This window comes from Salvelinus alpinus, chromosome 24 (assembly GCF_045679555.1).
Source record: "Salvelinus alpinus chromosome 24, SLU_Salpinus.1, whole genome shotgun sequence".
NCBI lineage: Eukaryota > Metazoa > Chordata > Actinopteri > Salmoniformes > Salmonidae > Salvelinus > Salvelinus alpinus.
The window spans coordinates 39,633,158-39,648,550 of record NC_092109.1 but is presented as its reverse complement, the minus strand read 5'-3'; the positions used below and the strand labels follow the sequence as shown (position 1 = coordinate 39,648,550).

The 15,393-nt window shown below is 36.4% G+C and overlaps 1 protein-coding gene across 2 annotated transcripts; it reads right to left on the bottom strand.

Moving 5' to 3' along the window:
* LOC139552816 (high mobility group-T protein) lies at positions 1–6,075 on the bottom strand. Of its 2 annotated transcripts, none has more exons than XM_071364874.1 (5): positions 5,960–6,075; positions 2,334–2,488; positions 1,741–1,886; positions 1,250–1,424; positions 1–820 (listed from the first exon to the last, which is right to left on the bottom strand). In XM_071364874.1, exons 2-5 carry the CDS (start codon positions 2,478–2,480, stop codon positions 668–670), a joined length of 621 nt encoding a protein of 206 aa, XP_071220975.1. In that variant the 5' UTR covers positions 2,481–2,488; positions 5,960–6,075; the 3' UTR covers positions 1–667. The 2 variants fall into 2 exon arrangements, with proteins under 2 accessions (XP_071220975.1, XP_071220974.1); XM_071364873.1 differs by lacking the exon at positions 5,960–6,075 and adding an exon at positions 2,632–4,328.
* Positions 6,076–15,393: the final 9,318 nt, after the last annotated feature.

Genomic DNA, 15,393 nt, shown 5'->3' with positions numbered 1-15,393 from the left:
TATATTTAAAAAAATTTTTTTATTGATGTCAGAAGCAATTCAGAATCAACCAAAACAGATATAATCCTTTCTTATTTTTTGTAATTACAGTGGTATTCAAACAGTACAGTAAAATAACGTTGATAATACGGCATCTAAAATAAGAGAACAAATACACCGGTCATTGAAAACAGAAGAACTTCTAGGACCCCAACGTATAACTAGGTAGTGTGCTGCTGTGCACTGCTACATCGGGAAAATAGACCCACCGGTTTCCCAGACAATTTTACAACCGCTTTAAAACTGTACCAGGCAAGTCTGCATACCAAATGGCAACCCTTTCCCTATATAGTACACTACTTTTGACCAGAGTCTCATAGTGAACTAAATAGGGAATAGGGTTTCATTTGGTATGCAACCAGGGATAATTGGTATAAATAGTACCTACCACTGGAAGAGAAGAACACTAGACAAACACAAATGACACTGTTGTAGAAAAGGAGAAAAAAAACTGTACAGCTTAAAAACGATTCTTATACACAGTGGTTACTTTTTTTTTTTGGTACAGGTTTTTTGTGTCTTTTTTCATTTTTTAAATGTTGTTTTGTTTTCAGTAAGTGTTGTGTACAAGGGGAGTTAAATGCTTTATAAACAAGACATTGTAAGTGCTATACGTAACAACGGTATTCTACTCGTCATCCTCATCATCGTCATCCTCACCATCGTCATCCTCATCATCGTCGTCATCATCGTCGTCATCGTTGTCGTCCTTGGCGGGTGCGGCGGCCTTCGCTGGCATGCTGACCGGCAACTTACCCTTGTTGCGGTACGCAGTGATGTCCTGAGAACAAGGAAGTGGAGGAGATACATTTTATTTATTTTTTTAAACTGTTGCTCTGAATGACACGTGGCTAGTGTTTCAGATGACTGGGGTGTAATCATTACTCCAAACAGTTACAAAATTCTGGCCAATAGAAACGCTAGTTTACGTTGCAAAACAATTACACCCCCGGTGTTAGTAATAGATATTTCGACTGCTGACATTAAGGTATTTCTAATCAAACTGTAGAATATACTGTTGGTCACTTGGGGCCGAACCCCAGGTTGAAATCCACAAGTCTAACTTGAATTGTCACGATATTGATATGAACTACGAGAAAGTCCAAATTAGACACAGCCCTCAGAATACACCTGTCACTCCCGTCTGACTGCACTGTGTTACAGGTCCTCCAAATTGATGAAGGAACAAAAAAAAGGGTTGTTTGTTTACCTTCTCGTACTTCTCCTTCAGCTTGGAAGCTTTCTTCTCATAGGGCACCTTGTCCTCCGCTGTTAGGTTGTTCCACTTCTCTCCCAGCTTCTTGGCCACATCACCGATAGACAGGCCCGGGGTCTCCACCTTCACCTGGGGTCTGAAGTCAGCGCAGAAAATGAAGAACGCAGACCTGGAGGATGGGAGAGAGACGGCGGTAGGGGAGAGAGACGGCGGAAGAAAGGAAAGAGAATTCTTACTAATGTTGTTTGGATATCATGAATTGATTGTTGTTGCCAAAACATGGGATATCCTGATTTTAATTGTAGTGTTAAATGGGTGCATTAAATGCAGTAGTTGTTTTATTCAAATGTAATCCAATTCAAATCACTTTTATTGTTCATTATTTTATTATAGGAAATGTTTCATTAATTTACTTTAGACATGCTTCTCTGAGACATGAGTCATGGGGGGGAGATGACTGTCTTTTTCTGTCAGGCAGTACTCACGATGGTCTCTTGGGGGCGTTGGGGTCCTTGAACCTCTTCTTCTTCTCTCCCTTGGGAGGAATGTAGCTCCTCATCTCCCTCTCATATCGCACCTTGTCCAGTTTGGCCAGATCCTCAAACTTCCCCTTCTCCTTGGCGGACATGGTCTGAGAGAAAAACAACAACATGAAGAAGGTATTTAAGTACATGTAGAAAACACTGGTGGTAAGATGCCAATAGTGATGCGTGTGTTTTGTGTCAGGTAGGGGCAACACACAGTGGTAGAGGAAGACAACGTTTACAAGAGAATGATACACAAGGGGTGGCAAATAAGTATGGAACAACTTAGCTGTGACACCATTCATTTGAAACTAAGTTGTACCAAAGACAACTATCAAGGGATTGATAGTGGTACAGGACAGTTTCAACTAAAGGGGCTCCCAAAATGGCACTATATTCCCTATTTAGTGCACTACTTTTGGCACCCTATTCCCTATTTAGTGCACTACTTTTAACCAGGGGCCCATGGGGTGCTGGTCAAAAGCGGTGTACTAAATTGTGAATAATTTAAAAGGGTGCTAGTCAATCACAGCTGAGATGTGTTCCATACTTACCTTCCATCTCTCAGAGCACTTCTTGGAGAACTCTGAGAAGTTGACGGAAGCTTCCGGGTGTTTCTTCTTGTGCTCCCCTCGACAGGTTTGGACAAAGTAGGCATAGGAGGACATCTTGCCCCTCGGCTTCCTTGGATCTTTCCCCATCTCAATATCTAAAAATGAGATGTTTTAGAAATGAGCAAAACAGCAAAGAAAAAGTTAACAACGTTAAATATTATAAACATTGTAGGTAATTTTATTCAGTATTTTATGACAGAAAAACTATTTACTGTCATTTTTTTTTTTTAAGTGTCACCTAAATGCTTTTCTGCAAACTCTGCACGTGATTGGAGATCGCTGTTTGTTTTCTGTAATGTTCTCCTTCTTTCCGATCGGCCATACCGGCTACAGTTGGCGAACGATCGAGCTATAGTTGATTCGTGGACATTTTCTCCCATCTCAGCCATGGAACTCTGCAGCTCTTTCAAAGAGGCAGTTGGCCTCATGGTGAGTTCTAGAGCTAGAATCCTTTTTGCCCAACTGCTTATTTTGGAAGGCCGTCCTGATCTGGGCAGAGTCTCAGTGGTTCCATACACCTTCCACTTCTTAATGATTGACCTGACTGTACCCAATGGGATACTCAATGTATGGGAAATTTTCTTATAACCTTCCCCTAATCTGTGTCGATCTACAACTTTATCCCTGAACTCTTCTGAAAGCTCTTTGCGCCTCATGGTTTAAATCGCCTACCTGACTGAGGGCCCTCACAGACCCAGGTGTATATTACACGCAGGTGGAAGCTCTTTCTCAACTTATTACAAATATTTGTTGTAACTGAGTTAGTTAGATTTTCTTTGACAAAGGGTTTGAAGACATTAAATAATATAGTATTGGTTATTGATTTTGATTATTCATTTTCTAATCATTTGGATCCCCCTACCAGCCTGCACTAAAGACGGTTTCCTTCTCGCACTCTTGGCATCAGAACTGTTAAACGCGAATAAACACGTCTGGTTCGTTCTGTCTGCTTGACAATACGTTTGTGGAAAACAAACCCTAACTAGAGGAGTGTTTGTCACAGGTGCTGTGCCTTTTGCCGAAAACGCATCCGTTATTTTTACTGGTCAAATCATGAGAAATGTAACTTTTTAATATAATTGAATTAAACTATTTTCATGCATTTTGTTGACTTAAATTAGTCACATTTGATATTTTTATTTTATGCAGAATGCTTGTCATTCGATGATTTGAGTTTTAGCTACAGAACGTTACAGAAGTTCTCAGTCTAGATAAAAATGCGTGCAACATTGGATACTCTTCTGCATATGTATGCAAATATTTGAAATGTTTCACGCACTAAAGCGGAAAGAAAATGAGAAATATATATCGCCACGTTTCTGATGAATTCGTGTATAATGTTAAAATGATAGTGCATTTAAGTCTACAGAAATATATTCCTTAGAAAAAAACAAACTCCGAAAAATCGAGAAAAATACCCTAAAACCACAAAATAACGTCAAAAGATGCTTCCCTTTCACTCTAAACTCGATTTGGCAACATTTGAAAAAAAATCATAAAATTTGGAAAAAATCCCTAATATTTCCGATTATATATTACTGGAAGCTATACAGTACATCTGTGTTGTAACAAAGCAATGCCTTTCTATCTGCCGAGTGAAGTAGTAATGGCGCATAGGCTTCTCGTTGAGGAAAAGGAGGTCAACAACGACGGCAATATTTCTTCTTCCATTTTGTAAGAATGCCTTCTTCGTGAAAGAAAGTCGCCCTGAAATGTCTCCACCCGCATTCCCGGTCGCTTTATTAATCGACAAACATGTTGACAAAGCCCGCGAGCATGACAATACTTTCCCCCGGTAGATTCCTATTGCATTAGCCGCCGTTTATAGCAATACACTGGGTCTGTGCTATGCCTATGTGCGGGCTGTGTTGAGTTAGTTTCCTATTAGCTCGGAATGGCCGCTTGTCTTCATCCACTGACATGGAGAATATGGCTCCTTCTCTTTGTGTCAATGCACAGCCATTACACGGTTTACACTAGATACCACAGCCACAAAGTCAAAATTGTCAATCGTAAAAATGAATGAAAACAAAAAATGTGCTTTTTGGTCTTAATGGAAGGTCATTGTTAGGCATAAGGTTATCAGTGTGGTTATGGTTAGGTTTAAGATCATATTTTAAGAAGATAAATTGTAGAAATAGGCGGGGTTTAGGACTTTTTGGCTATGGTAACTAGTGACGACCCCATTACACAGATAGAACAATGAACCAGATGTTTCCCCGGATGTACAAATCCAGCAGGCAATTCCACTCGGCACCAAATATGGTGATGAGAGGAAGCCTATTGGTCGGCAGTGGGAGAAGATGGAGTGATAGATTTTGTCCAACATTCTGCACATTTTCTAATCAATGAAACATTTGATCTCAATAAAGTATTCTGTTCCCATTACTAGAATATGTAAAGAACAGATTGGACTATGTTTTATAGACTTTACCCTTTGCTAATGTTTCATAAAATTGCGTGGTTTAGAACGACTTCATGGGCAAATTGAGTTATTGCACACGCCAACTTCAGAGTGGGCGTTCTCTAACGGAAATATGCAAATAAATGTTACAACGTGCCAATAGGATATGCTAACTTGTGCTTTGCTCTGCCCACGTCCTTGCTTGTTCTGCCCACTATAATTCATTTGCTCCCATTGGAAACTATAGGCTGTGGTCTATCTTGGGTTAGTTAAATCTTTGGCCATTACATTGCATACAGTAGAGGGCAGCGCAACCGTGGGTACCCACCTTATTTCAATCTGTGATTTCAACCCTTTAACCTCGACGGTAAATTAAAAAAATACTGTCGTTGGAACAAGGACAGGTGGGACTTTCATTTCCAATCGTTAGATTGTACAGTTTTATGCGTGTTTGGTGAGAAATCACGGTTTGAAAAAGTTGAAGTGAACTGCGCTTGTATGGCTGTCTGCATTTTTTCCTATGCGAGTAGTCAGCCATTACAGTAAAGCGCAGATTCCTGAGGTAATTTTTTTCACTCTTTTATGAGGCGATTGGTGAAAAATAACTATTAACAGCTTTTTTCCCCATAATGTTTTCTATATTTTTATTTTCGATTTTCCCACGGTTTCATCTTCGCATGAGAGGCATCACAGCCTCGCAACACTGCAATGGCTAGCTATGGGCTGGAGCTCATACCATGAACCGTGTCTTCCACCATGAACCATGTTTGTGCGCTAATGTTACATAGCCAGCTGTCCGCTGGACATTACTGATTTTTAATTCGATAAATAAACCACATTTTATCATAACAATGCAACACTTACCTGACATGAATTAATAAAATAATTTGCATTCAAGGAAATCGACGTTTGTATTGAAATTCCACTGATTAATTTTGCTTTCTCCTTTTTTCAACGAGCGGCTAATGTGTGCTTACTGTAGAGTAAGTAACGTTAGCTGGCTAATTTCTTGTTTTTTTACGTTTGCTTCGAATGAAAAATCACAAAATTGTTTCCAACCTAACATTCAAACATGGTCAATACATTTCTGACGTATTTCTGCATTTTCTTATCACTTTCATCCTTATCGATACTTAACATTTTTTCCGTGCCTGATACTTACCAAAGCGGCTGCCGCTGTATCTCAATGCACTGCAATGGCTGTATGTTGAATACCAGCGATACGCAGTGTCTTCAGTCTTAGCTTCTGTAACATTACTGTCGATGGTGCTCGCCCCCCATTGGCCACCGCCAAGTGTATCGCACGTCTGATTGGATATAACTTTTTCATTGCCCTAATATCAGACGATGCGCCATTGGCTATTTTTTGTGAAACGTCACCGGAGTTTTAAGTGGCGCGGTGATACGAAACATGTTGCTAGTGCTGAGCTTGGGGCGCGCAGCTTGCTAGATCGTGTAGTAGTGTGTTTGCTATAGTATTGAGTTATGTGTTTTGAACACAGTGTAGCAAATGAATGGGGCAACGTGGAGCGTTCTAGTGAGCTACAGAGAGGTAAAGTGAACGCGATACGGGTGTTGGTGAGCGTTTCCCCCGATCATCAATCACAACCATTGACTATTCACACCACCCAATGTTAACTTTATTAGCAAATTATGACTTTGTTCATTAAAGATTAGGATGGTGGGTTTTAAATAGGAATAATAGAAAAGTGTTTGAGCGACCTCTTGGTAGGATGATATGTAATGTAGAAGGAATTTTAGATAATTTGGCATTTGTTTTTGACACAATCAATAGGCTCTTGGCTAGACACAAGTATCTAGACACACCTATCAATGCAGGTGTATCAATAACTGTCTAATTATTTAGCCACCATCGCTCCGCTTTTCGATACGAGACGGCGTTTACTGTGTTGATAGTGATTGTTTAAGATAAATACAAGATTATTTATTCACATAGGTTAATCTAATGCACATGGGGTATATTGCTATCAGTGGGAGCACCACAAACATAACAACCTGTTTCATGCGCGCTCTTCTGGCTATATGGAGCGGTGAGACGCGCAATAGACTCGAACCGTTACTTTGTACCGTTATTTTTCTTCTATTGTAACTGTACGTTTTGTTACAATGTAGCTAAAGGCTAAACCTTTTGAATACATTTATTAGGATACAAGCAAGAGCATCGCGGGAGACCTACTAAAAGATCTTTGATGTCAACGCGCTTACAGTAGCCTATGGGTGTATGTTGCAACCCAATGTTCCAATTATCACATGCGCTCGCACTCCTATGAATAGAACTGTATTGAATGCCATAGCCCATGGGGTATTCACATCTTAACCTACGAGGTCCGGAGCCTGCTGCTTTGTTGTACATTATCATTATTTGTACACAACTGGTGTCCCAGGTCTAAATCAGTCTCTGATAAGAGGGAACAATGAAGAAATTGTGTGGAACTGGCTTCGAGGTCCAGAGTTCAGTAGCCCCTTATAGGTACATTCAATTCACACATATAAAGTCAATCCATGGATTGATTGAAGCCTAACTTACAATTTTAATAAAAACAATAATGTGTCATTAGAAATATAATCATATTTTGATCTTGACAATTTTTTGTAACAATTTTTAATAGGCAGATTTGAATGTACCCTTGTTGATAGCACCATGCCCTTTATATTATAGTAAATGGGCATGGTGCTGGTTTTGCTCATTCATTCATCATACCACTGACAAAAAAAACGATGGGATTTTTATAGGGCTCTGAGACATTGTCTTTGCGGGTGTGGAAAGTACAACAATCAAGATAATGATAATGTCTTACGTAGAATACAATGATGATGGTGATGCTGGTGATGGTGATGATTGCAATTGCGATGATGATGATGCTGCTGGTGATGATGATGATAAAGCTGATGATGATGATGATGGTGATGCTGATGATAATAATGGTGATGATGATGATGATGATAAAGCTGATGATGATGATGATAAAGCTGATGATGATGATGGTGGTGATGATGATGATGATTCTGATGGTGATGATGACAATAAAGATGATGATGATGATGGTGGTGATGATGATGCTGATGATGCTGATGATAATAAAGCTGATGATGATGATGGTGGTGATGATGGTGATGATGATGATGGTAGTGATGATGATGCTGGTGATGCTGATGATGATGATGGTGATGATTGTGATGACGGTGGTGATGGTGATGATGGTGATGATGGTGAGTCTCATGTGATTTTGTGATGATAGTGCTGATGATAATGATTGTAATGATGATGATAAAGCTGATGATGGTGGTGATGGTGATGTTGATGATGATGATGCTGGTGATGATGATGATGATGATGGTGATGATGTTGCTGGTGATGCTGATGATGATAATGATGGTGATGATGATGGTGGTGTTGATGACAATGATGATGATGATGATGATGGTAGTGATGATGATGATGCTGATGTGATGTTGCTGGTGATGCTGATGATGATAATGATGGTGATGATGATGGTGGTGTTGATGACGATGATGCTGGTAATGCTGGCAATGATGATGGTAATGCTGGTGATGGTGATGATGGTAATGCTGGCAATGATGATGATTGCAATGACGATGATGAAGTGATGATGATGATGCTGCTGGTGATGATGATGATGATGATAAAGCTGCTGATGATGGTGGTGATGATGATGGTGGTGATGGTGATGATGATGATAAAGCTGCTGATGATGGTGGTGATGATAATGATGGTAGTGATGATGGTGATGATGATGATGGTAGTGATGATGATGCTGGTGATGCTGATGATGATGATGGTAATGATGATGATGATGCTGATGATGATGATGGTAATGATGATGGCTGTGATGATGATGGTGGTGATGATGGTGATGATGCTGGTGATGATGATGATGATGGTAATGATGGTGATGATGGTGGTGATGATGATGATGATGGTGATGATGGTGATGATGATGGTGAGTGTCATGTGATTTTGTGATGATAGTGCTGATGATAAAGATTGTAATGATGATGATAAAGCTGATGATGGTGGTGATGATGGTGATGATGGGGATGTTGATGATGATGATGCTGGTGATGATGATGATGGTGATGATGTTGCTGATGATGATAATGATGGTGATGAGGATGGTGGTGTTGATGATGATGATGACGGTAGTGATGATAATGATGACGATGCTGATGTGATGTTGCTGGTGATGCTGATGATGATAATGATGGTGATGATGATGGTGGTGTTGATGACGATGATGCTGGCAATGATGATGGTAATGCTGGTGATGGTGATGATGATGATGTGATGATGATGATGATGGTGGTGTTGATGATGGTGATGATGATGATGTGATGATGATGGTAGTGATGATGATGGTTATGATGATGATGGTGTTTATGATGATGGTAGTGATGATGATGGTGGTGGTGATGATGATGATGATGTGATGATAATGATGGTGATGATGATGATGGTAGTGATGATGATGATGATGATGATGATGCTGATTATGATGGTTGTGATGATGATGGTGATGATGATTCTGGTGATGATGAAGGTGTCGATGATGCTGTTTGATAGTGCTAATCATGGTGGTGGTGGAGATGATGATGATGGTAGTGATGATGATGCTGGTGATGATGTGATGAGGATGGTGATGATAATGATGGTGGTGGTGATGATGATGTATGATGGTGATGATGATGATGGTGGTGATGATGATGGTGGTGGTGGTGATAATGATGTTGATGATGTATGATGGTGATGATGATGATGGTGTTGATGGTGATGATAACGATGGTGTTGATGATGATGCTGGCGATGGTGATGTGATTTTGTGATGATGGTGGTGATGATAATGATGGTGATGATGATGGTGGGGGTGATGGGGATGTGATTATAGTTGTGAGGATGATGAAGCTTTCCTTTCACATTCTGATATTAATTTGCTGTTTGTTAGCCACATTTTTTGGCATCATTATCATCATCTTAAATTCAACCACCCTTGATTTATATTTCTACAATCCAATTTCTATGTACCAGGGCCTGTATGCATACTCTGTTGCCTGCTGTTATGTCAAACGTTTCCATTTTCTTTCGAGGTTACATTGATACCCTTAGACCTACAGAACAATCGAAGGGTAACACTGATAGCGGCACCAATCAGAATTTGCCATAGGAATACATTCTAGCATAGTGTAATTAAAAATAAAGGGAGGGGATATGTCCACCCACTAGGAACAATTGAGGGGAGGGACCTAATAGACTTACTTGACAGATAAGAATAAATACAGTCAAGTTTTTTTAACAAAGGGAAAAAAATTAGGGGGAGGGGAAATTCCAACGCTCATATCTACGAGTAGGATTCAGGGAGCAGAAACTGATCCCAGATCTGTACCTAAGGGCAACTTTTATCCAGAGCCCCATTTGTCTCTGTCTGGCTATTATTACTGTCATCTGTCCCATGTAGCAGCAGTAGCAGCAGCACCGGTAGTATAATGACAGAAAGCCAGCCAGCCTGTGCATGAAGCACAGGGAGGAAAGGAGAGAAGAGGAGAGGAAAGGAGAGGAGAGGAGAGGAAAGGAGAGGAGAGGAACGGAGATGAGAAGATGGGAGAAGGGAGGCAAGGAAAGGAGAGGTGAAGATGGGAGAAGAGAGGCAAGGAAAGGAGAGGAGGGGGATTAGACAGCCCACCACCAGTGTATTTATGCATTCTATTGAGGCCTCTCTGGGGGAAAAAATATGCAAATTCATTTGTCATCAGGAGAGAAAAATAAAGGACAGCAGCGGTGCATACAGGAGGGGCTGAAAGAAGGGGTGTCAGAGTGTGTATGTGCCTGAGTGCATGCAGCCATGTGAAGGGGGGAGACAGGAATAGGGGGATGTGGAAGGGGACAGGAGAAGGGGAACAGTGGAAGGGGTGATAGAGGAAAAGGGGACAGGAGAATGGGGGACAGGGGGAGAGGGTCAGGGTGATGGTGTGACAGGGGAAGGGGGGACAGGAGAAGGGGAACAGGGGAAGGGAGTCAGAGGGATGGAGAAAAAGGGGAAGCGCAGATTTTTTTTGATGGGCGGGGCAGGAGCACTCAGATATGCATGAAAGGGGGATTGTTTTTCAGAAATTTGTAGTACCTACCCCACCGCCCGCCCTCTCGCCTCTGTACACTGAGAACCCCCATAACCCAAAGAACCCCCCTCTCCATTTCATGTTTCTCCTTCTATAAATTCAAATCAAAAAGAGATGCTGAACTAAATGTGCATAACAAAATATGACATACTGTAGTTGCATTAGTACAGCAATGATTAGTATCAGTATTCATATTAGTACAACAATGATTAGTATCAGTATTCATATTAGTACAGCAATGATTAGTATCAGTATTCATATTAGTACAGCAATGATTAGTATCAGTATTCATATTAGTACAACAATGATTAGTATCAGTATTCATATTAGTACAGCAATTATTAGTATCAGTATTCATATTAGTACAACAATGATTAGTATCAGTATTCATATTAGTACAGCAATTATTAGTATCAGTATTCATATTAGTACAGCAATGATTAGTATCAGTATTCATATTAGTACAACAATGATTAGTATCAGTATTCATATTAGTACAGCAATTATTAGTATCAGTATTCATATTAGTACAGCAATGATTAGTATCAGTATTCATATTAGTACAACAATGATTAGTATCAGTATTCATATTAGTACAGCAATGATTAGTATCAGTATTCATATTAGTACAGCAATGATTAGTAGTAGTATTCATATTAGTACAACAATGATTAGTATCAGTATTCATATTAGTACAGCAATTATTAGTATCAGTATTCATATTAGTACAGCAATGATTAGTATCAGTATTCATATTAGTACAGCAATTATTAGTATCAGTATTCATATTAGTACAGCAATGATTAGTATCAGTATTCATATTAGTACAACAATGATTAGTATCAGTATTCATATTAGTACAGCAATTATTAGTATCAGTATTCATATTAGTACAGCAATGATTAGTATCAGTATTCATATTAGTACAACAATGATTAGTATCAGTATTCATATTAGTACAGCAATGATTAGTATCAGTATTCATATTAGTACAGCAATGATTAGTAGTAGTATTCATATTAGTACAACAATGATTAGTATCAGTATTCATATTAGTACAACAATGATTAGTATCAGTATTCATATTAGTACAGCAATGATTAGTATCAGTATTCATATTAGTACAACAATGATTAGTATCAGTATTCATATTAGTACAACAATGATTAGTATCAGTATTCATATTAGTACAGCAATGATTAGTATCAGTATTCATATTAGTACAGCAATGATTAGTAGTAGTATTCATATTAGTACAACAATGATTAGTATCAGTATTCATATTAGTACAACAAAGATTAGTATCAGTATTCATATTAGTACAGCAATGATTAGTATCAGTATTCATATGAGTACAACAATGATTAGTATCAGTATTCATATTAGTACAACAATGATTAGTATCAGTATTCATATTAGTACAGCAATGATTAGTATCAGTATTCATATTAGTACAGCAATGATTAGTATCAGTATTCATATTAGTACAACAATGATTAGTATCAGTATTCATATTAGTACAACAATGATTAGTATCAGTATTCATATTAGTACAGCAATGATTAGTATCAGTATTCATATTAGTACAACAATGATTAGTATCAGTATTCATATTAGTACAACAATTATTAGTATCAGTATTCATATTAGTACAGCAATGATTAGTATCAGTATTCATATTAGTACAGCAATGATTAGTATCAGTATTCATATTAGTACAGCAATGATTAGTATCAGTATTCATATGAGTACAACAATGATTAGTATTAGTATTCATATTAGTACAACAATTATTAGTATCAGTATTCATATTAGTACAGCAATGATTAGTATCAGTATTCATATTAGTACAGCAATGATTAGTATCAGTATTCATATTAGTACAACAATGATTAGTATCAGTATTCATATTAGTACAACAATGATTAGTATCAGTATTCATATTAGTACAGCAATGATTAGTATCAGTATTCATATTAGTACAACAATGATTAGTATCAGTATTCATATTAGTACAGCAATGATTAGTATCAGTATTCATATTAGTACAACAATGATTAGTATCAGTATTCATATTAGTACAGCAATGATTAGTATCAGTATTCATATTAGTACAGCAATGATTAGTATCAGTATTCATATTAGTACAGCAATGATTAGTATCAGTATTCATATTAGTACAGCAATGATTAGTATCAGTATTCATATTAGTACAGCAATGATTAGTATCAGTATTCATATTAGTACAACAATTATTAGTATCAGTATTCATATTAGTACAACAATGATTAGTATCAGTATTCATATTAGTACAGCAATGATTAGTATCAGTATTCATATTAGTACAGCAATGATTAGTATCAGTATTCATATTAGTACAGCAATGATTAGTATCAGTATTCATATTAGTACAGCAATGATTAGTATCAGTATTCATATTAGTACAGCAATGATTAGTATCAGTATTCATATTAGTACAACAATTATTAGTATCAGTATTCATATTAGTACAACAATGATTAGTATCAGTATTCATATTAGTACAACAATGATTAGTATCAGTAATATGAGTACACCAATGATTAGTAGTAGTATTCATATTAGTACAACAATTATTAGTATCAGTATTCATATTAGTACAACAATGATTAGTATCAGTATTCATATTAGTACAACAATGATTAGTATCAGTAATATGAGTACACCAATGATTAGTAGTAGTATTCATATTAGTACAACAATTATTAGTATCAGTATTCATATTAGTACAACAATGATTAGTATCAGTATTCATATTAGTACAACAATTATTAGTATCAGTATTCATATTAGTACAACAATGATTAGTATCAGTATTCATATTAGTACAACAATGATTAGTATCAGTATTCATATTAGTACAACAATGATTAGTATCAGTAATATGAGTACACCAATGATTAGTAGTAGTATTCATATTAGTACAACAATTATTAGTATCAGTATTCATATTAGTACAACAATGATTAGTATCAGTAATATGAGTACACCAATGATTAGTAGTAGTATTCATATTAGTACAACAATTATTAGTATCAGTATTCATATTAGTACAACAATGATTAGTATCAGTATTCATATTAGTACAACAATTATTAGTATCAGTATTCATATTAGTACAACAATGATTAGTATCAGTATTCATATTAGTACAACAATTATTAGTAGTAGTATTCATATTAGTACAACAATTATTAGTATCAGTATTCATATTAGTACAACAATGATTAGTATCAGTATTCATATTAGTACAACAATGATTAGTATCAGTATTCATATTAGTACAACAATGATTAGTATCAGTAATATGAGTACACCAATGATTAGTAGTAGTATTCATATTAGTACAACAATTATTAGTATCAGTATTCATATTAGTACAACAATGATTAGTATCAGTATTCATATTAGTACAACAATTATTAGTATCAGTATTCATATTAGTACACCAATGATTAGTAGTAGTATTCATATTAGTACAACAATTATTAGTATCAGTATTCATATTAGTACAACAATGATTAGTATCAGTATTCATATTAGTACAACAATGATTAGTATCAGTAATATGAGTACACCAATGATTAGTAGTAGTATTCATATTAGTACAACAATTATTAGTATCAGTATTCATATTAGTACAACAATGATTAGTATCAGTATTCATATTAGTACAACAATTATTAGTATCAGTATTCATATTAGTACAACAATGATTAGTATCAGTATTCATATTAGTACAACAATTATTAGTAGTAGTATTCATATTAGTACAACAATTATTAGTATCAGTATTCATATTAGTACAACAATGATTAGTATCAGTAATATGAGTACACCAATGATTAGTAGTAGTATTCATATTAGTACAACAATTATTAGTATCAGTATTCATATTAGTACAACAATGATTAGTATCAGTATTCATATTAGTACAACAATTATTAGTATCAGTATTCATATTAGTACAACAATGATTAGTATCAGTAATATGAGTACAACAATGATTAGTATCAGTATTCATATTAGTACAACAATTATTAGTATCAGTATTCATATTAGTACAACAATGATTAGTATCAGTAATATGAGTACACCAATGATTAGTAGTAGTATTCATATTAGTACAACAATTATTAGTATCAGTATTCATATTAGTACAACAATGATTAGTATCAGTATTCATATTAGTAAACCAATGATTAGTATCAGTATTCATATTAGTACACCAATGATTAGTATCAGTATTCATATTAGTACAACAATTATTAGTATCAGTATTCATATTAGTAAACCAATGATTAGTATCAGTATTCATATTAGTAAACCAATGATTAGTATCAGTATTCATATTAGTACACCAATGATTAGTATCAGTATTCATATTAGTACAACAATTATTAGTAT